The sequence below is a fragment of the Pempheris klunzingeri genome, chromosome 19 (assembly GCF_042242105.1).
Source record: "Pempheris klunzingeri isolate RE-2024b chromosome 19, fPemKlu1.hap1, whole genome shotgun sequence".
Lineage (NCBI taxonomy): Eukaryota > Metazoa > Chordata > Actinopteri > Acropomatiformes > Pempheridae > Pempheris > Pempheris klunzingeri.
This window is the reverse complement of record NC_092030.1, coordinates 5,403,538-5,425,649: the sequence shown is the minus strand read 5'-3', so window position 1 is coordinate 5,425,649 and position 22,112 is coordinate 5,403,538. Positions and strand designations below refer to the sequence as shown.

General features: G+C 40.0%; 1 protein-coding gene across 1 annotated transcript in view; it reads left to right on the top strand.

The window, feature by feature from the left end:
• Positions 1-1,469: 1,469 nt before the first annotated feature.
• Positions 1,470-22,112, top strand: part of lrrtm4l1 (leucine rich repeat transmembrane neuronal 4 like 1) — a 41,803-nt gene continuing 21,160 nt past the window's right edge. Inside the window, exons 1-2 of the mRNA XM_070850514.1 lie at positions 1,470-1,540; positions 15,271-16,898. Of these exons, the coding sequence (XP_070706615.1) occupies positions 1,537-1,540; positions 15,271-16,898 (1,632 nt within the window). The 5' untranslated portion in view covers positions 1,470-1,536. The remainder of the gene's footprint in view (positions 1,541-15,270; positions 16,899-22,112) is intronic.

Sequence of the window (22,112 nt, the reverse complement as noted above, 5' to 3'; positions counted from 1 at the left end):
ACTTTAAATTTTGTTCTCATTGCAAAACTCAAAGCCTGACTGAAGATAAAGTTTATCGTCTGTACTTGCTCACTTTGAACTTCATACTTTCAGTGTTATACTTTCAGAAAAACTTTCACTAAGTCACCAAATAGTGCGACAAGGCTAAACCGAAAGTCAAGCCAGGCTGGAGCTATCTCCTATAATGGGCACATTTCTTATGATTTATCGTCTATTTTCATCTCTTGTGTCTGAATCACCCGAAATAAGTACCAGTTGGAAGACTAAACACCATTCCAGAAATTAATCACAATGTGAAGTGATTAAAGAAGGTCCAACTAAATCAAATATTTGAAAGTGTTATGGACTGTGGATATAGCTTCAACTGAGTATTTCAAATTGGAGAGGAATGTCGTTGCAGGAGGACTTTTGTCATTGCCAAAAAGGCTCAATTGCACCGACTTTTAATCATTCAAAAATCAAAAGCATATTAGGGCTTCAAACAGCCATTTTTTTCTGGTTTAGATGATGACATGCCCCCTAATGAGAGAGAGTTTGAAATGCTTCACTACAGTGTGATTTTTTTTTTTTTAAATAAACGTCTTGGAACGCCTGTATCCCTGCTGTAACAAAACCCTTGTATTTAGCCTTCCCATCCGCAATTATGCAACAGGAGGTGGGATCAGGCAGGCTACCCACTCACGCTATAATGATGACCACATATAGCCCTCAGCATATCCTCCACAACACCTGTATTACAGACTTATAAGAAAAACACGGTGAAGGCAGAGCCCTCCTGTGCGCTGATGTGTTTGTGTCGGTGGTGATTAGGAAGGAAAAAGCAGATCAACAACAAAACAAAAGCAAATCTCACATTTGACCAAGATCTGCTTGCAGCTGTTAAACACTGCATTGAATGCTCTCTCTCTCTCTCTCTCTCTCTCTCTCTGTCTCTCTCTCTCCCCCTCTCTCTCCTTTTCTTTCTCCCACGTGTGCGCGCCTGCACACGCGCGCACTCGTCCCCCACGCAGCCGGGCGCGCACACGCAGACCTGCTCGCCGATGCACTGCACAGGAGCCCCTGTCGGTGCCCGTTCCTGCCTGTGACCGCTGCTTGGCGTCTCCGCCGCTCCGCTGGATGTTGGCGCAGAGGACACCTGCCTCCGCCGGAGACTGCACCGATCCTCCTTTGCACCTCTTAACTTTTGCAACGTGTCCCGGTTTTTGTTGCAGGCACCTGGTTCAAGACTATGTTTCCATCGGCTGTGAAAACACTTTAGAGCCAGGCGTTTGACTCCCAACTTAAGGCTTGATGGCACGGTTTTTTTGTGGCAGGTCTGGAAAGTTGCGCTGCGCCACGGAGCATGGGCGCAAACTTTAAAAGCTTTTTATAATCGAGACAGTTTTTACAATGAAGGCAGGTGAGTCACCCTCCGCGTGAGAGGCGCGCAGAGCTCCGGGGCTCTCCAGGTACTGGAAGGGAAAGGCACGGGGGAAGTCGTGATCTGTGCGGCGGATTGCGAGACGGAGGACGGAGGGAACGGACCGATGAGACATCATGGGTAAGTAAGTGGAGGAAGGTCTCATTTTGAAACGATTGCCGCCGGAGCATTAGGAGCCCAGGGGGTGTGCAAATCATCACTATTATTAGTTAAGCGCACTTGTGGTCTTCACAAAAACACTGTGGGTAGATGTGTCTCCTCTGGCGCATCTGTGAGTGTGTGGATGTCCAGAAAAAATCCCTAAATCTAAATCTTATTCCTGCGCAGCAAGCTGACATCCCCATTGTTGCAGAGCAGCACTTTTGCCTTATTATTATTTTTTATCTCCAGGGATTGTTTTAATTTAAAACCATCATCACCATCAGTCTTTTTCTTTTCACGAATTAAAAAAAAAAAAAAATGCTGCAGGCGGGAGTGTTAGTGCTCCTGAATATCAAGGGGAGGAGAGAGACAAAGAAGCTCTCACCTTTATGATGTGGAGGTGATGTAGCTTAAAATCTTAATCAGTCGACGTGGATCTATAGGTGCCAGTGCACGACGAGCTGAGTGTAAAGAAAAAGGCCAATGTGTGTCACATAACGTTTTTGCAGTGACAAGTTTATTCACAAAATCCCAATTCCCTCTGCTGCCCCCCCCCACCTCTGTTTTTTTCCCTTCAAAGCTCTGACATGTTTTGATTCCGTCCCATCTCTCCTACCTCCTCTTCTCCTGACAGCTCTGGGCACCTACAATCTCATCCCACACTGCCTATCATATCACCACCTCCATTTTAGCACTGTGGGTGCTCCAAAAGCTAAATTCACCGCTCAGCCTCACAAAGCTCACAAACCCACACTTCTCTTCGGCGTTTCAGGGGCTTTGCGTTCCGCAGCTGTAGTCAGAATACGCATATTGTATTTTTATTTGCGAGTGGGGGGGAGGGGGGGGGGTGCTCAAAGGATCCGTGGGTGCTCCGAATGTGCTTTGAGATTAAATGATTTTGACTTTCAAGCACCGTGGAACTGTTTCAGAAGGAGCTTCAAGTCATTTCTTCCAGTGCAACTTTTGTTGTCGAGCATCTCTGTGAAAGACTATTATTCATACGTGGGCGCGCACGCACACGCCAAGAACAGGGCACCTTTGATGGGCGGTTAGGTGCAGAGACAGCCTCTTGAGTTTTTAAACTGCACCGCTGTGATTAAGTGCGTGTGTCTTGACTCCTCACTTGTTGGATTTCTGCTGCTGTTTTTATTTCATTTCTTTTTTTTTTCATTTGAAAAAAAAAGTGGCACAGATTTGAGGGACGCGTGCTGCCTACACATCTGTGCAGAAAGTGTGGCGTTTTCCCAAGTAATGAGCAGCTTAGTGCAACTAATGAGCACATTTTAATTATGTCCTTGCAATTACTATAAGCCAAAATAAGTGGTTGCATTTGCAAGGATATCAACACTTGACTGAAGCTCTCTCGAAGTATCCATCCCATCTTCATCCACAGCCTTGTTTGGGAAATAAAAATCTGTACTGCCCTCAGAGCTGAAGTTTTCTCCATGAATCTGACAATGAAATTTGACATTAACATGCTTTGGTTATCCAACGCATCCACACAACTGTTGTGTTGTGTGGATACAACTGTTCAGAGCAGCAACTAGAATCACAGCTGACAATTATTTGCAGTATTAATAAATGATTTTTTGATTTATCACCTAATAGTTCAGTCTAAGTGTGAATAATTCCCCTTATGCGATTCCCTTTCAAATTGCTTGTGTTTCCATCCTGCAATTCACAACACCTGTGTATTCAGATATTGAAAATAAAACCAAGAAAAACAGAGAATCCACACATTTTAGAAGCAGAAACTAGAGTATGTTTGGCATTTTTGACCGATAAACAGCCTAAATGATCAACAAAATGATTGACAAATCTTCTGCTGGCAATCATTTAGTTGACTAATTGTTTCGAGAATAGTTTCAAGTTATGAATTTTCCAAATGAATAACAGGTAAGGAGGAACATACTGAAATCACTTATTTGTGGCCAAAGCTGCGAAACTTCACATTTCTATTGTCTTGGCTCTTTACTGTATTCAAATGTCCTTTTTATAATGTGCTTCTTTTGCACTTTGTCACAGTGCTTTTAATGTTTTATGTTAAGGACCTTGTTGTTGGAAATGTACTACACAAATAAGCTTCCTCGTCTTCCTCCCACATCTAAACTCTTAAAAGGGCATAAAAAAAATCCCTAAATTTTCAGCTGTCAGACAGTAAGTGCAGGGGAAAGTAATTGTTATTGTGAACAACATGGGCCTGATGGTCTCCAGTCTGACTGAACGCACTGATGTGCTGTAGTAGAGCTGCTTAGGCCAGAGCAACAGGGCAATTACGCTCAAATAACCTTGCATTTATTCAATAATGCATCATTTTTGTAGAGCAGGCAGACGGTCGATGTTAAAAAATGCTGCTACTTCTTCAAGCTTATAACAGTGCAGATAATGAGAGGGTTCAGTGTTGTTGACTGGTTCACCATTAACACAAAAGCACTAACTTCTCCTGTAGCTCTAACACCATTATGCAGTCTTAGCAGTGGATATGGATCTAGTTTATCAATCATTATCATTCATCATTATCATAGTCAAACTCACAGTTTTTGTTTTTTTTTAAATTAAGATTTGTAGATTGAACAAATGCGGTACATGAAAGACGAGGCCTCCTTATCCTGCAGACGAAAGCTACGGCCTTGGTTGGTTTGATGGTGCTTCTTGCAGAGCCTGCTATGTATGATATTGAAAAACCTTGCATGTACTGAAATAAAGATAGACTGAAAACTAACCTTGAGCAGGCAACGTGGTTATAGCTCCTTTTGAAATAGCTGAAGCCATCAATAAGTGTTATTCTGTCTGCGTGAGTGAGGCATGTTTCCTCATCCTGAGCCTCATTGAAAGACCCCATCAGTTACATTTAGCAGGAATTTAGTAATATTCACTTCAACACTGCCCACACACATCGTCCAACTGTCATAATACAGCATAACAAACAAAACTTTTTCACTGAACCTCTAGATCATTCAGGTTAGTTTTTATTCTCATTGTTTTGCCGAATGCCAGACTGTTTTGAATGGCAACACTGCATTCAGGTGTGTATCTCTCTCTCCTTTTTCAATTTGTATTTTCCTCGAAATTCTGAAATAACTGTGTAAGACAAACAATGTGTCCTGCACATTGAACTCATGAAGTGAAATATGGGTAGAGACACAAGGCTGAGAACAAAGTCTGGCAGTGAGCACTGGGAGCTGAGCTTGCACAATAAGACTCTGCAACAGGAGGCACATGATGATGTACTATGTATTTTGTATGTTACCGAGTTACAGTACAGCCCGCGTTTGGTTGTCATGGTTTCATACATTTAATTATGTTCAGATTTTGGATTTATTTTCACACAAGTCAGTCAGTGCCATCCAAAACGACATACAATATATGACGGAGTGTTTTCTGATCCGCCACCTCTGTGGTTTCTGTTTGGTTGAGTTTAGGCAACTGAAACTGCTTGGTTACCGTTTGGGAGAGATTTTGGTCATAGTCACAAGAAACCATCACTGGTAGTAGGAGACATAGTATTGACCGTGGTCTCTGGTGTCAGAGTAGCATCATTTACTGCTCAATTCACAAGAAACAGCTCTTGAGTGTTTAAAGCACCCCAAAACTTGGTTTCAATCTTTTGTGTTTGTCATTTATGAATTACTGACTAAAGTAAACATCCTTAGTTAATATTCATTTGGCAACATAAGCCTGTCATCACATTTGGATTCAAATATTGCCAAGTCCTAATTGGTGCATGGAAGGGTGTGACATCACATTTAACCAACAGAGCCCGATCCAGCTGAAACCAGTGAGAGAGCAAAGCACAAATACAGAAATCCTGAACTGTTCTAAGTTTGGCCACAAGAAATGTGAACTCATGCAGCAGCCCATAATCCATAATAAGAAGCTGGTTTAAAAATTAGGTCTTCAGGGCCTTTTAACAAATGACCATTGCTGTCATATTTCTGATGAGGGCTGCCTCTCTGTGTGAAGTATGGAGGCCCAGAGGGAACACGGAGACAAATGTAGACGGTCTACTTTTGCGTCCTCACAAAAAATTAATGTCCTTTCAGGTCACTTGGATGTCTGGGAAACAGAAAAAAAGAGGCACCAACGACAGTAACATTTTTGATGTGTGTCTATGCTGGCATATACCACGTATATATCGTCATCCAGAATGTCAACTCCTCAGCCCTTGCAGCAGGCTCACCTCACAGCGGCCAGCTTAAACGTGCTGATCTCGGTTTGTGCTGATCTTTTGACATTCGGCGCTCATTTCGATCAGCGCAGCTCTCTGCCTTTCTGCACAGGTTTCTAAACCAATAACCTGTGCTTGTGGCATCAGTATAGTTCCTGATATGTGTGAATCTGTGCTCCTGTGAAGAGTTTCAGCTGTCACGGTTTTGACAGGCTGAGTCCGGATGTTGAGCGCTGTGGGTGATTCGGTTGACGACATTTAGTGATACGGCTGATTTACTGGGTGCAGCTCTTAAAGAAGCAAACCATCTGCCTCATGCAGTTCACGGCTGCAGGAAGTCGATTGTATGATATAAGTTTATTTAAGTTTACAGAAAATAAATATAGCTAAAGTCGGCGTCATATCAGACATTTTCCATTGTAGTTTAATCAGTTTCATGGAAAGAAATCTTTAGGTTTTGTATCTTTACAGCCAAGGAATTAAGCTACTGCCAATGTCTAAGAAAGATAAGGAGCACAGTAGCTGGAAGAAAGACCAGATATGGAGGCAAAAATAAAATCTGTACACTGTTTCATAACTTTATCTATTGCTGCAGTGTTTCTATCTTTCATGGATCTTCATCAGGCATGAACATCCTGTCAGATCAAAACATTGCCGCAATAGATAATTAAAGTTTTAATGGGAATATAAAGCAGTGTGCAGATTACACTTTTGCCCTGACATCGCTTAAGTACCACAGATTTATGGCTTTTTCAATCTTTAAACAGTGCATATGCTGGCTACACAAATATGCTCAAGCAGATGTGTGATTACTGAATAATGATAAGGCTCAAAGTCGCTGAAATATCAGGCAGCACTGTGGCTGAGAGAAAGCTGTAGGCACTGGACCACAACGGTTTGGCTGAAGCTCCTCTAAAAAGTCACTTTTCCAAGTGGACTTGCATCCAACACTTCTCATTAAGGCTGCCTTTTTCCACAGCGGGCAGCTTTCATGGCAACACAAAACCTGCTGGTGTAAAAATGTTGACATTCAAAATAATCAATTAGCCCTTTTAAAGGTTTCCTCCATGCAATGTTTATTTTACACCCGTGACAAGTCAACTAAGTGGTTTCTACAAATAGGCTTAGTGATTTCCATGAGGCGTTTATTAGTGAATGACTTCTAGCATTAACATAATTCAAACAGTAACATAAAAGCTTGCCAGAAATCAGTTGGAGTAGTAGCCTAAATGTCAAAATAATTTCATCAATCTATATCAGCTGAAAAATAATTCATAATTTTCATTAACAGTTCATGAATTATTAATTGATTATTTATTTTTTAGTATATTTAAATGCAACAAGTTCATTTTCCAGCTTCCCAGAGTAAACAATTATTCAGTTCATGAAAAAATCATCATATTAATTATTATTATAAAATATTCACCAGTAGTTGACTTGGTATCAGAGGCATGCTTAAATGAGAAAATGAGCCTCAGTTTACACTTACAATATTTTATTTCGTGTTGTCTGTCACACCATAACCTGCCCCGTCTCCCAAGTGATTTCTTTTCTGCTGGGCTTGGTTACAATTGCTCTCTTCTTTTTTTTACTATCTCATCTTTTAAATTTGCGTGGTTTTCACTCAGAAGCTATTTATCTATTTTATTCTTTGTTTCTACATAATGCTAGCTCAAAGCTCTTCAGCCAAGCCTCACTTTTAGAGCAGCAAACAAAGACATTACTGTAGGTGTGCCGTTGTACTGTGTGGTTACTGAAAGTTACCCCTCACCTGCCAGCCAATCAGAATTGAGAGTTAACAGGGTCTGTGGTATAAATGAGAATGAAGAGCACGTCAATCATTAGACACGGTGACCAGCAGCTCTGTACTGTGCTTCCAGTGACACGTAGATGTATGTTAGAGGCAGTTCTCTTGTGGATAAGGCAGAATTCTATATACCGAATGTTGCTAATCCCATTGATCTGGAATGTTAATGCTTAGTCTTAAAAAATCAATATACCTAATCATGGCATTAGGTCTTGAAGTGGTAATAATTCTCTTTATCCTATAAAAGGAGCCAGCAGGCAAAGCTGGAGCAATTTCTGTCTTCATTCCCGTCTTTCACTGTTGCTCTTGAGTGGGTCATGGACTCACTAGACCTCTGTTATTATATCCCTCACAAATCCAGACAGAATAACTGAGCTAACAAAATCGACTGCTCGTTTCATTTAAATTTTGAAAGAACGCTGCCCCATTTCAGCTGTATTTTGCCATTAATGGTGTGATATTAACCAGCCACGCTCTATTTCCCCATATATCTTTTCCCTATTTTATAGTATAGTATGTATTTCAGAGCAGCTGCTCCGCCTATCTCTGCATGTGCATGCAGCTCCAGTAGTAGTAAAATAAGCTTTTATCATAAATCAGACATTTTATACTGCTTCATGCTTTTGCTGTGAGTTGAAATTACAACTGACTCCAATTTTCAAATTAATGGGCATAAAATAATGGGTTTTAAGTGTGTAAAAGGTACTTCATTTCAATATTGTAATGCCAGTGTGTCCAATTAATCACCATTGCATGATGGGCCCTGTGACTGGTGATATGTCACATACTTCTGTGCCCTGAAAGTATTTTTAATTTTATGTGCCTTAAATCTGAGTGAACACACTCAATAATGTAATATATCACACATGTTGTAGTGCCCTAGAATTTTGCTTGCCTAAGCTCGATCACACATCACACATTTTAAAACCCTTGGCTCCCCGTGTCAGAGAGGAAGATAGTCGGGGGGGGAAGTGAAAGCAGGAGCTGGGGGTGGAAAGAAATATTGAATACATACCATAAAGTTTAGATTCTGTAAGAATAATATATTATATATAATACAGCCTCCAGGTCTTTCTCTCAGAATGTAGCACGTATACAATAAACCCATAACTGAACTGTTGACTCTACATTAAACCTGTAAAGTCTATAACCTTGAAAAGCTGCCACAAAGAAATTCTCCCTTTTAATGTGTATAAACTGTGTTACAGTAGACTTTTTAATAAGAAATAGTTGATATATTTTGTTTTCTTGCACACTTTTCATTTCTTTGATGTGCCCCAGCATGCAGTCTTAGTGCTGTTGGCCAACCCACTCGGGCACTCTGGGTAATAGCCTTTGCATCAGTGCTCAGAGCACCATGCATTCAAATGAAATATCAGCTTGTCGCACCGCCAAGGAAGACGACAGGCGACTCTGTTGGGCCTGCCAGAATCCACTCTGTCCTCGAGGGGGAGGGGGAGGGCTGTAGTCTCACTTTTATAGGATTTCAGAAAGGTTGCCATTGAAACGTGACCGTAGGTGAGGTATTTGGGAAAAGGATATATTTTAGGGATTTATATAATAATTTCACTTTTGCTGTTTTGTGCAATTTGCAAGCACTTGAGTCTAAGTTGAGCAAACTAGTCTCAGCCAGTGAGTAGGTGAGCCCTGAGGGACACGGGAGCACACGGCCTGCTCTTTAATTGATATTTATTGGCTGCAGTCACATCTTTATCAGACGTAAATTGTGTTGAAGTATTATTCCTTGCACACATAAAAGACAAAGCGTGTGTGCGCCAGTTTGCTTTGAGGCACAGCTACCCATTTTGTCCTAGTCAGAGACCACCTTTCCACTGGCTGTGAAATACACTGGGTTTTATCAAAAAGAATAACAATTTTAATCGGCTTAAAATCAAGGTTTTACTGTTGGAAAGATTGCATTAATATTAATATTTACCAGAGATAAAATGTTTGGAAGAGTGCAGCAAACTTTTGTTGGTTGAGTGTAAGGTGGATTACCTGAGATAACTGCAGGCTCAATCCACTGAAGTTCTATGACAGAAATAACACTATGCTTCAGTATTATGCAATTCATACTTTAAAAAAAGACATTTTATAGCTGTTAGGAACAGATTTACCTCTGTGATAATTACACTAGTGTATACATCTGTATTGCTGTACTAAAAGTTGTTCAAATCTCCAAAATTTAACTTCCAAAAGATATGAAATCTCTAAAACCCCCTGGCTCTGATTGGTCATGCTCTACTAAGAAGAGCGAGCCAGGTAAGCAGATGCATGCAGCTTACCCCGAGATCAAATCTCTTCTGACGGGGAACCGATAGCAATGCTTGGCTGAACCAGGGTTGTAAACATTTTATTTATATATAGGTTCGAACTTCAAACTGTTTGGTTGATTTAGTATCATTTTGCTTAATCTTTTTTCTTTAACGATGATATCAAGACAGGTATATTCTACTTCATAAATATAACATTTCAGCTTTCTTATAGTAGTTTTAACAAAGCACAATGAAGTGCCGTGATGAATGGTAATGAATGCATGTGCATGTAATTGGGCGTTGTAGCAGGTTATTAATGTCAATTGCAACTGACTGAAATGTACTGGTGTATCTTAATGTATGCATGTGCATGCATACATTAGAGTTATTTGACTTTCTCATACATCCCTATTTTTGGTCTCTATTTTCATTAACATCATGAAGCTTTGTTTTACTTCAATACTTCTGGTCTTTCAAGAATTGTTGGTGTGTCACTACCAAAAATCACAATTCACTGTACAAGTTAAGTATTAAAGGATCATTCCAGTTCATTTCAACCTGGGCTAATTCCCATAAATGTCTTTGTCTTGTGCAAACTTTGCGCTCGTCACCTTTGTTGTAGAGATTTGGGGAAATGAAGACTCCAGAAACGACGCATATCAGAATAAGCTGGTCAGGCCTTGTTCAGCTTTCCAACTGATTTTTACATAAATCATTTACGGTCTAAGTTTGACTGAAAGTAAACAGAAAATAGCCACCTGGCAAGATGCTTAGGTTTACTTGCCAGCTGACCTAACTAACCTGTTCCAGAATCTCTGCAATGGCAAAGTTAGCACCACCAATACAGCCACAATAGCCTCATGGTTCTTACAGCATCTATTAAAAAGAGGAAACTGTGGGCGTCATACCACATTTAATGACTGGATAATCATTTCTCATAAGTCTCTCTTTGTTCTGCTCTGTAAAGCGTCCCATGGGAGCCCAGTGTACACATGTCCAGTGGATTTTTATTACTCCTCTGTCTACGTAGAAATCCATGCTGATCCATCGTCTATAGCGCTTATCCTCAAGGGTTGTGGGGGGTTGGAGCCAACACATAGAGACAGACAATCATTCACGCTCACACTCAAACCTACGGGTAATTTAGATTCACCTATTAAGCTAACCTGCATGTCTTTGATCTGTGGGAGGAAGCCGGAGAACATGCAAACTCCACACAGTAAAGTTCAAGGCTCAAACCGCAAGCTGCCGGCTCCAAACCTGGAACCTTCTTGCTGTGAGACAACAGTGCTAAACCACTGCACCACCCTCCATGCCGATCCAGTGTATGGTAGTTAAAGACGCTGTCATGCGGAGGCGTCAATGAGCATTGTGGTTTATTTGTCAAATCGTTCAGCCTGGATTTTTATAGCTTCTAAAATATGTCTGAATCTCCTTCTTAGTTTTTATTAGGGACAGAAGCCAAATGTAATTTTAGTGATACAACCCAGAGGTGTCCCTAGGGGGTTAACAACAGACCCCTATAAATGGTCCAATGGGATAATCATTTAGGGAAAATTGATAGTTCTGCAAATGCTTGGCCAGTTCACAGAGCATCTAATGGAGGTGATGGAGGTGGCAGTGCATCTGTTGGTTGGAGGGATTTAATTTGCATTTTCAGACACCATGTTTCTTCACTCTTCATCACTAGACCTGGGTGCTCTGCTGCTGTACTTTTTTGCTTGCATTCTGACATTCATGAAAATTCAGCAACATTTTCATTCTTTGTCTTCTTTACTTCTATATGTCATTTTTTTAAACAAACCATCAAACATAAAATTTTGTGAAACAAAATGAGTTATGCAGTTATGCAATTTAATTTTCAAAAGTTGGTTTGTGCTTGTTCTTGTTTGGTGAGTTTAATGCCTTAAAACAAACCTGTCTGTAAAGAGGTATGGCAAAGTGACATACTAGTAGCTTGCGATTAATGCAGATCATGTGGGAGCGTGCATGCTTGCTGCCCTCTTGAGCATGAAATTGTCAAAGTGCTATGTGACACTCCCCAAGCTGTGGTATAATGATGCTCTGTATACTATCAGCCACTCAATTGAGGAATTTTCTACATTTTTTTTTCTTTCTGATGACTTGTCAATGTAAATATAAAGGGACTACATTGCACATGGTGTGCAAACGTATGGATTTGCATCATCAATTCATACACATTATAGTCTCCCCCTATCTGTTTATCCATGGTAATTTCTTTATGTTTGGAAAGTCTCTCCAAAACTTAGGTAAACAGAGTTGCACATTCAATATATGATGTGATGCATTTAGGGGTTTGTGTTCATGTCATTAATATGCCTGCTTTTACAAACCTTGTCCAAAGTCAAACAGTAACTTCTTGTGTATACACGAAACCACAACATTTTGTGTGTGTGTGTGTTTGCTCTTGTACATCCATTTGTGTTAGTGTCAGACCTTGAGAACAAGGACATTGTCTTCAACGAAGGGCTGTTTAGGGGTTAAAGGGAGGCTTTGGAGTTTTTGAAACAAGGTTATATGAGGTGTTACTGATAATAGAGCAAGGTACTCATCCCCCCAGTTTGGAAAAGCAGACATGACTACCAGCACGAATGCTAAGCAATGTACTTCTGTGGACAAGGTCAGCAGAAAAAAGTATTTTAGCCATCTAAAGAATGGCCCACCTAAAAAAAGTCATGAGTTTAGGTGTGTGCTGTACGTAGAATGTTTTCACTGCTTTACATTGCAATCAGATCACTTTTTTCGTTGAGGAACCACATCCATCGTAAACCTCTACGCTTTTTTTCAAAGTCTCCATTGATAAAAACAATAATTTTATCCTAGAACATGGGAGTTGATGGAATGCGGTCAACAAACTAGCACATAGACATTGAGGCAGCAGTAGTCTAGCACCTCACATGTTCTGTGAGGTAAACTACTGTTTTTGCAAATAAAGTGTTGCGGCTTTGAAGAGAGCATTACCACTACAGTTCCGTGTGTAGCGAACACTAGGTCAACTGTTCATAAGTTATATTCAAGTATGCATGAATTACAATTTCCTTGTTCTGTCAGTACACGTTTTCTCACATTGGCAATCAATGTGTAAGAGAAGCAAAAGGTGAAATTATTCTTTGCTTGCGTATTATTTGTAAAGACTTAAGCTTGTGCAATAACAGCACAGAAAATGTAATGTGCTGTACAATAAAAAGAAAAAAAGGCAAGGACAGAACAGTCAACCGCCAACAAATAATGGTATATCATTAACAACCATTAGATTGTTTTTAATGAAAAAAAAAAACAGAATTAGAGCCCTTGGTAATATTACGACCCATCTGTGCAATATCTGACCACAGAATGTGTGTGTTGCACAAATAGTCAACTCCTTCCAAGTACAGTTACATGTGCAGCTAACACTAGGTCAGCTGTTCATAAGTTATATTTAAGTATGCATGAATTAATGCTTAGGTTTAATCATGAGAAATATGATACATGAGACTTATTTTTCTGTCAACATGCATTTTCTCACATTGGCAACCCATGTGTAGCGCATGAACAGAAAAGTCAACCAACAACAAATAGTAAATAGAACCGCTATTGAAACCCTCATAATAGAAAAAAAAAACCCTAATTAGATCCCTGTTGCAACAACTGCTTTATACATTTCCACAATGCAGCTCATCATCCCTCCCCTCGCCTTCTTCCTATTGATAAACATCGGCATTTCAGCACCTCTCTTTATGCCTTTGTTAATGGTCAAATCTTTAGCTGTTAAAAGCAAAGCAGCTGCTGCAAAACCCAATATGAGAGAAGAAAGATGCCTGAGGGGAGGTAAAAGTACATTTGAAAGCAGCGTCCTGAGATATGAACATCCTTAGTCTGAGCATCACTCAGAGTGAGACCAGATGAGCACCCTGGGACAAGGATGTGTCCCTTGGCATATTGTGCAGTCAGAATGTATTAGACCATCTTTCAACATGTTGCCTTTGTACTGGGGTTACAGGACCAACTGTGAGCTTTAATTTTAAAGTGCCTACTTCAGGTGACTGACTAGGACAGTCAAGAACATTCCTCTCTTTGGCCATTAAAAACATTTGATTGCCTTGCCTTACCTTACCTGCATGTTGAGGATCATTGTTTAGATGCGTTGTCCTATAACTGTAGGACTACATAGAAAAAGAGAGTTTGAGTTCTAGATTGATGGATATAAGCACCCTCAAACACCAGTAAAGCAAGACCTTTAGAGTTATTGTATTTGCATGGATTGTAAAGGTCAAGGTTGTCATTGATCCAGATGACAAGATGTTAATATATAAAGACTCACTTAATACAAGGTCCTTCAAGAGTGAAAACTTTTGATTGAGATTATCTGTCCCAGTTAGTTAGTTAGTTTAGTTAAAAGGAGAGGGCTGCATTTAAAACAAGCTTTGAAAATTTGCTTTGAAATGCACTTTGGACTGCAGATTTCAACTGCAGCTTGTTAATAACAATTTTGTCATCAATATAGAGGTGGATGTTACCAGTATTTGACACACTGTCATTTTTAGTGAACAGGACAGGAAGCAAAATAAAAATTCCTTCATCACATAAGGAGTTCAGGTCTTGAGTTACCTAAAACTACAGGCTGCATCATGCAGAGGATTTTTTAGATTGGATCTGAAGAAGAGGGGCATGGAATCCTACAAACTTTTTGCAGGGAGGATCTTTATGTTTCTGCAATTTGGTGAAAGAATCTGAAAAATCTGTATAAAAAGGTCATGGTGCTGAAATATTGACCCTTGTTGGGACAGCAGCACTGCCATTACCCCAGTTACCTTTCTAACAAACCGATATCAGTGTAGGATTGTGAAAACTTCTAAAAATGGAGAATACTACCTTAGAATTTTAGTTTTTTTTAGTTAGGCAGTGAGTCTCTCCTTGTCTTAACCCATAACAGATTTTTTTTTGCTCAGATGTTCATCAACCTTTTCCATGTCCATGTTCAGTATATGAATTTGTTTGAGCAGACAAACATCTCAGTAACTTTTGCTGAAACCAGTGTTGCGACCTGTGCTTATAGGAACATTAAAAAGGAGGATATGGAAAGTACAGATTTTGATTCTTACTACAACTGCTTTAAAAATAGGGACCAGAAAACTATTCTTACAAAGAGCCATTATTCTGTTTGCGTGACTGTAGAAGTGATTTTCAAAAAGTATTTTTAATAATTGTCATTATTTTATTTAAATCACCTCAGAGTTTTTCATCAAATTTTCCCATTCTTGTGACTCATCTCTTATAGTAGTATTTAACAAAGAATTTGAAATGACTTCTCACATTGTAATTCTGTTGGAAAACTTGAGAAACCTTTTTTCTTGACAGAGGATGCTACATTTTTTATTTGTCCACTTGCAAATGACGTTAAAAAAGTGATCTGATCTTCAGTAAAGTCTTTTAACTCCTCTCTTCTCTCTGTCACTCTCCATCTTATATTTTCTGATAGGTCCTAAGCTGTGTGACGGACGATTGGCACACCTCCTATTTCCTCTCCTCCTCCTCTTACGGGCTCCCCTGTTGTTCAGCTTTGGTGAACGCACTTGCCCCAATAGTTGCCGATGTGAGGGGAAAACTGTCCATTGTGATTCAGCTGGCTTCTTAGATGTCCCAGAAAATGTCTCAGTGGGCTGCCAAGGCCTCTCCCTGCGCTACAATGAGCTGCATACCCTTCTACCGTATCAATTTGCTCACCTCAGCCAGCTTCTCTGGATATACTTGGACCACAATCAGATTTCAGCAGTTGACAGTCGTGCATTCCAGGGGGTCCGCAGGCTGAAAGAGCTAATATTGAGCTCCAACAGGATCACGTCCCTGCACAATTCAACATTCCATGGAATTCCCAATCTCCGCAGTCTGGACTTATCCTACAACAAATTGGAAATTCTGCAGCCAGGTCAATTTCATGGCTTACGAAAACTACAAAACCTACACCTACGGTCAAATGGACTCTCAAACATCCCAATTCGTGCATTCCTGGAGTGCCGAAGTTTGGAGTTTCTGGATTTGGGCTACAATCGAATAAAGGCTCTTACACGCACCACCTTTTTGGGGCTACAGAAGCTGATGGAGTTGCATCTTGAACACAACCAGTTCTCACGGATCAACTTTTTTCTTTTTCCACGCCTAGCCAACCTGAGATCACTCTATCTGCAGTGGAACCGCATTAGGGTGGTCAACCAGGGCCTTCCATGGACTTGGTATACACTGCAGAAGCTTGATCTGTCTGGAAATGAAATCCAGACGCTGGACCCAGCTGTGTTTCACTGTTTGCCCAACCTTCAAGTCCTCAACCTTGAATCCAACAAACTGTCCAATGTGTCTCAGGAGGCGGTGTCAGCATGGATCTCACTGACCTCCATCAGCCTTGCTGGAAACATATGGGATTGTGGAACTGGCATATGCCCACTTGTGGCTTGGTTAAGACATTTCCGGGGCAGTAAAGACACCACTATGATATGCAGCAGCCCAAAGTATCTCCAGGGAGAAAAAATGATGGAAGCCACAAGGAACCATGGTATTTGTGAAGAAACTGATTACATTCTGACTGAAACACCTTCACCAATGTCGGAGCTCATTTCTGAAGCCACCGCTGAACCAACCTTTGCTCCTACAAGTTCTCCACCTATGCCACCAACCAACACCTTTGGTCCTCTCCCACCATTCAGACCTCGACCTATTCCTCATCCTACTTTTCCAGTGCATATGAGCAAAGACCCAAGAGACTCAATTTCTCGTACTCGACCCACTGTCATCCCACCCCCAGAGATAGAGCACATGACTCTGCACAAAGTGGTGGTGGGCAGCGTGGCACTCTTCTTCACCATGTCCCTATTCTTGACAATTATCTATGTGTTGTGGCGGCGCTATCCAGGTGCAACCAGGTTGCTGCAACAGCGATCCATGGTGGGGCGGAAGCGTCGCAAAAAGAGTCCAGAGCCAGAGCAGAACCTGAGCACCCAGCTCCAAGAGTATTACATGAGCTACAACCCTGCTGCCACACCAGAGGCATTGGAGGTGCTAGGCAATGGCACTGGTTCCTGCACTTGCACAATTTCTGGCTCCAGGGAGTGTGAGGTATGACCCATCGCATCAGCCTAAAAATAAAAACTCAAAATCAAAATACAAAGGCTCAACAGAGAGGTAAATCCTTTATCAAGTATGCCCTGTAAAAAGACACTGAATCACAGCTAAGCACCCTTGACTCTTTGTTCAAAACACGCTTTACCTCAGATGTTGGAGGTCTCCAATTATTCAGGTTTTACTTAGGATAAAGAAAAGTGAAACATTTAAAACTTTAAAAATTAATCTGATCCAGGGGAAGCAATCTACAACACTGGTTCAGAGGAGCACATTATAACAGTAACACAATACTGAATTTGTGTTCTCTGAGGTTAATTGAATGTGGCACCAATTACTAAAACACAGTATTCATCTAAAGCTACACTTTTGCAAATGTGTTTTTATGGTTTAGTGACTTTAAGGGATCCTGAGTAATTGGACACTGTCTAACTATTTTGTAGACACCACTTCACATCAGCATGGCATGGCTCATACATGCGTTAAGCAATTTGTTGCAAAGTGTGAATGCTTGTTTATACTGTGTGTGTGTGTGTGTGTGTGTGTGTGTGTGTGTGTGTACCTGTGTGTGTTCAGTGGGAGGGTTGAAGGTTGAGGGTGGGGTAGAGATGGAGGGTGTCAGGCACATTAATATGTGTCCACAGAACTTATTTCTGTCAGAATGTATATTTCACATTTATATCTTACATTTATATCCAAATTGCCTTACATCTATTTAAAAGACACAACACTTGGTCCAAACTTTAAAGCAAGGGTGGATGGGTTACATGGTAATTGATCTGGATTTGACAGACTTAGCAATTAGCAAAGAGCAAGGAACTGCTTAAGAGGCCCTCAACACATCTAAAGAGTGGAATATGTTAGTTTGCTAATCACAAGGTTGAATATCCATTAAAGGTGACTAAAGTGTGTGATGTGCATGGTCTCTTATATGCATGTGTACCTGCCCTTCAATGTTAACCCGGGTTTGTGCGGAAGAGTGCAAACTTCCTCAGTTGTGTGGGGAGACTCATGGCAATCTGCATAGAAGTGAGGCATTACGTTTATCCCAAAGCTTATGATATATCTTAAATGTGGATCCATCCGCTGTGATAAGGATTATATTTGTAAATCAGGGTAATTACAATCACCCACCTGAAAACTCATGAAGCTTTTAGAACAATGGGTGTATACAAGATTCAACAATGGGCTTGACAGAGTTTAAAACGTTCAATAAAAAAATCTGTTTGCTAGATATTCTTTCAAAATGTAACAACTAAACAAAAGAGAAAGCAATATATCTAACACTAAGGGGCATGATACCACCCCAAATAATAATTTATTCTTTAGTTACAGAAAGTTATGGTAGCAACAGAGACTCAAAACCTTTAATGCTGAAAAATTTACATTCTGAACTTTGGACTAAATGTATGTAGCTACAATGTATATAGCTAAATGTATATAGCTACAATTTATATAGCTCATTATAGTAAAGGGACAGTAAAAAAATATTTGCAATTTGAATGACAAATACTTGAAATGAAAATACTTCAAATGAAAAATAGATATATATAAATACTTTATTGATCCCCGGGGGGAAATTCTGGTGTTACAATAACATAGAAAGTTAAAGTGACCACCACCTTGAATACAAACAAATAAGCAAAATAAAAATGTCAAAATGTTGTAAGTCAAGGTAATAAATAACTAAATAAAGGCAAATAAACACAAAATGACTACCTTAGTAATGGAGTTTTCCAAATCCTACATTTTGTACAAGGCAAATTATTACTCATTATTCACTCGTTATTGTTGTTCAAAAGAACAGTGACAATAGAGCAAGATTACTTTTATCAAAACATTTGCAGCTATAGCGAAATAGTTTGTTGGATCATGATTACATGTAATGGATGAGACATTTTAAAAGGCTATGATTGGGCACCAGATTTATTTCTGGGGCTTCACAATGCACAACTGAAAGAAGATACGTGTTCTATCCTGCCTTACTGTGAGATTTCCATAAATGAAACTGCAACTTGTGCTTACAGTCTGTGTTCATATAAATTATTAAGACTGTAACTAATCAAGCAGTCAGTGACCGGGGCCGTCCCCTTGGTGCTATCTGTGAGTGAAGGAGAGTTTCAAATGGTGCAGTCCACTGATGATTAAGGGGCAAAACCAATGTAAAATCTAAAGCCAATAAGGAAAGGAAAGTTTTGACTCCTTTCAGAAATTCCACAGACTTAAATCTTCAGTTTGAAGTGTAGCTCATGTCTCCATGGCAGGGTTTTGAAGTTGAGATTTTTTTATGCTAAGAAATTTGTCATGTTTGCTAAAGAAAACTCACTTTTGTGCCACAAGATGGGCCTCAACTTGATTTTGCATTTGCCATAGAATTCTATTGTCATCAAAAAACAAACACAATCAAAAATACATCAAAGTATGATACCTTTGCTTTTGTAAACACAGAACTGGGTCCCTGAGCATGCTCAGAAACACTTGCCCCAATGCTGTGTTACTCTCTGGAGATTAAAAATGTGGTTGCAGTGTTTTCTCAGAATAAAGGAATCAGAGGCTTGTGCAGTGAGCTGAGAAAAGAACCGAAATGTCTGTATCCGTTGCTTGATATGTGGGCTCACAAAAAATTGCTGAGCCTGCTTTAACGTTGAAAATGTAGGTTTGTGCTGTGTAGGACGTTTATTTATTTATACTTATTAACAACTCTGACCCATTATTCGGTGACCTCCATGGATGTTGGAGAAGGATATTCCATGTCTCTTTGAATTCACAGAGTTATTTAGTTCTTCTTGACAGTCCTACTGGGACTTGGCTAAAAAAAAAAAAAATCATACTGTGATTGTTTACATTCCAAATTAGTCTGTCACATCCAAGTTAGCTGCTTTGTAGAATGTTTAAAAAAAAAAGATGTCTTTTTGATGTATTTTTAAAGAACAATAAACACATTAGATATGTTCCAAACCTGTCATTTATGTATAATCAATTTGATGCTGCTGCCATGCTCTATGTTAAATATAACACAGTTTGTCATAAACAAATTCGCATTATGACATGCAGATTTATTTTGGGTTCTAAAAACAGGACCAGGGAGTTGAGACCCAGGCTTAGGCAGTGGTATGTACACTCCTGTGCCTGATGTTAGTCGTACATCTGGCATCAATATGCAGTTTGACTGCAGTTTGCTACAAAACAAAAGGGGTGTTCTAATTCTCCCGTCTAACACTGCAAGCGTTTCCGTAGCAATCAGCATCAGTGTATTGTCTCTCGCCACATAACACTAATCCAAATCTCATCATCTCAAAAACAATCTCTCCTTTTCAACATCACTGACAGGTGCCTACAGACTACCGTTGGGGTGTTCTACACTGTTGCTTATTTCAGGCGTTTAATAATTGAGAAGCTGGCATGAGCCTGGTTTGATGAAAGTGCCATCTTGCTGGCCGGCTGGCTGTGCAGCACCAGCAGCCCCTGAGGATGGCAATGTGGAAGAACAAAAGCCAACACAACACATTTACTATGCTGTGGCTAGGATTCAGTGAGGTATTGTCAAAACTGGCACAGAATGGTGTCAGAGACCAGCAGCAAACAGTTCACTGTCTCTTTCACTTTGGGTTCACAGGGAGCTTTCAAGTTTGAAGTTTCCATCCTTTAAGACCAGACAGGTGTGCTATCATTTACTGAAAAGACTTCTGCTCACGTTGGATGCAGCCGTATCGGGGGTTTGCTGAGATCACTAAAATCCATTCAGTGATGCCACATTCACATCAGTTGTACAGACTGCAAATGCAAGCAGGTGAAAGGGAAATGCAGCTCAAATCATCTCAAGAAAGAGTTACTGAGAAAGCCATCAGATCTGGCGAATTCAATACTACCACTGATACAATCCGTTATTAAAAAGGAGTCTACATTGTCTGGTAAGGCTCAACAATTCATCACTTTAATAGTGACATTTAACTTACATAATCAACAACAGTTTTAACAAGTGGGATTGAAGGAAAAAGTGCATTTAAAGAAGAATTTAGATTCTTGTCTTGTGTGATTCTGCATCAATTCAAAGATTCCAAAATTAGCGCTGTTAATCTTCAAAGAAGGCCAGTGTTTGGATTTAAGGAGTTGATAAGTAGCTTTGCAAGATGAGAGTACATCATCGCCCAGAGACGAATGTTAGCGAGCGGATCATCGAACTCCAGCACTAACAAACAAGCCAGCAAAACCAGCACACACACACACACACACACACACACACATTTGCGAACACACACACACGACAGCTTGACCAAACTTTTTTATACCAAAAAAATAACTCGGCTCACAGTCTGTTCCAATTTTAAAGACCTACATCTGTACAAATGTGTGGATAATGATGGTTTTTCCTGTTACTAGCCTTGCAGCATAGAGGGCATACTACAAAGCCGGAGATATAAAAATATACGCAAACACTGCTTTTTTTTCTTGCTCCACAGATTGTAGATCAACATGTTTGGTGAGGTTCATCAAGATCAGTTTGCTGAACTGCCTGTTATATTGCATATTGCATTTCAGTTGACCAAAAACATGATTGAAACGTTTTGCACACAGTGTGCTCAAGTAAATAGGTTTCAGTTTCTCGAATCAATTCAATTTTCTGATTTTAATCAGAAGACACCGAGAATTGGAATTGTGAAAATTGCCAAAATATCCACATAAGTAAAAGAGGTGAATGTCTTTTTTCCAGTGTAAATGACCAGTTCAACTAATTATGTAACATGGTAAAAATAGCTACACTTTCATTTATCTGCTGTGACCATGGTGCTAGCAGTGGGGGGTATGCCATCAGGCCATTTGCTTGTTTTGTCCCTTGATCTGCTGTCGTGGTTTGAATGCATGTGCAAGTTGTCCGACCCCTTTCCTGAGGCAGAAAATCTGTCAATCAAGCATGGTGTGTACACGCCCAAACAGTCATTAGACGGGGTCTAATCAGTCAAAACAACGAAAATACAGATATGTGAGGTTTAAAATATACTTATAATTAGTGGTAGGTATATTCATTAGGTATATATGATGGTATTATGGTGAGGCTTAATTCTGTTGTACTGTTTCCATTTCTTCCATGATCTGATAAAAGACAGTGGGGTGTGTTTTATAGGCTGATGAACTAGGTTAGTCGTAAAAAAAAGTGTTGTTTTCAGATAAAAATATCTTTAGAAAGTAGCTGCATTGGGACCTGTGGGGGAC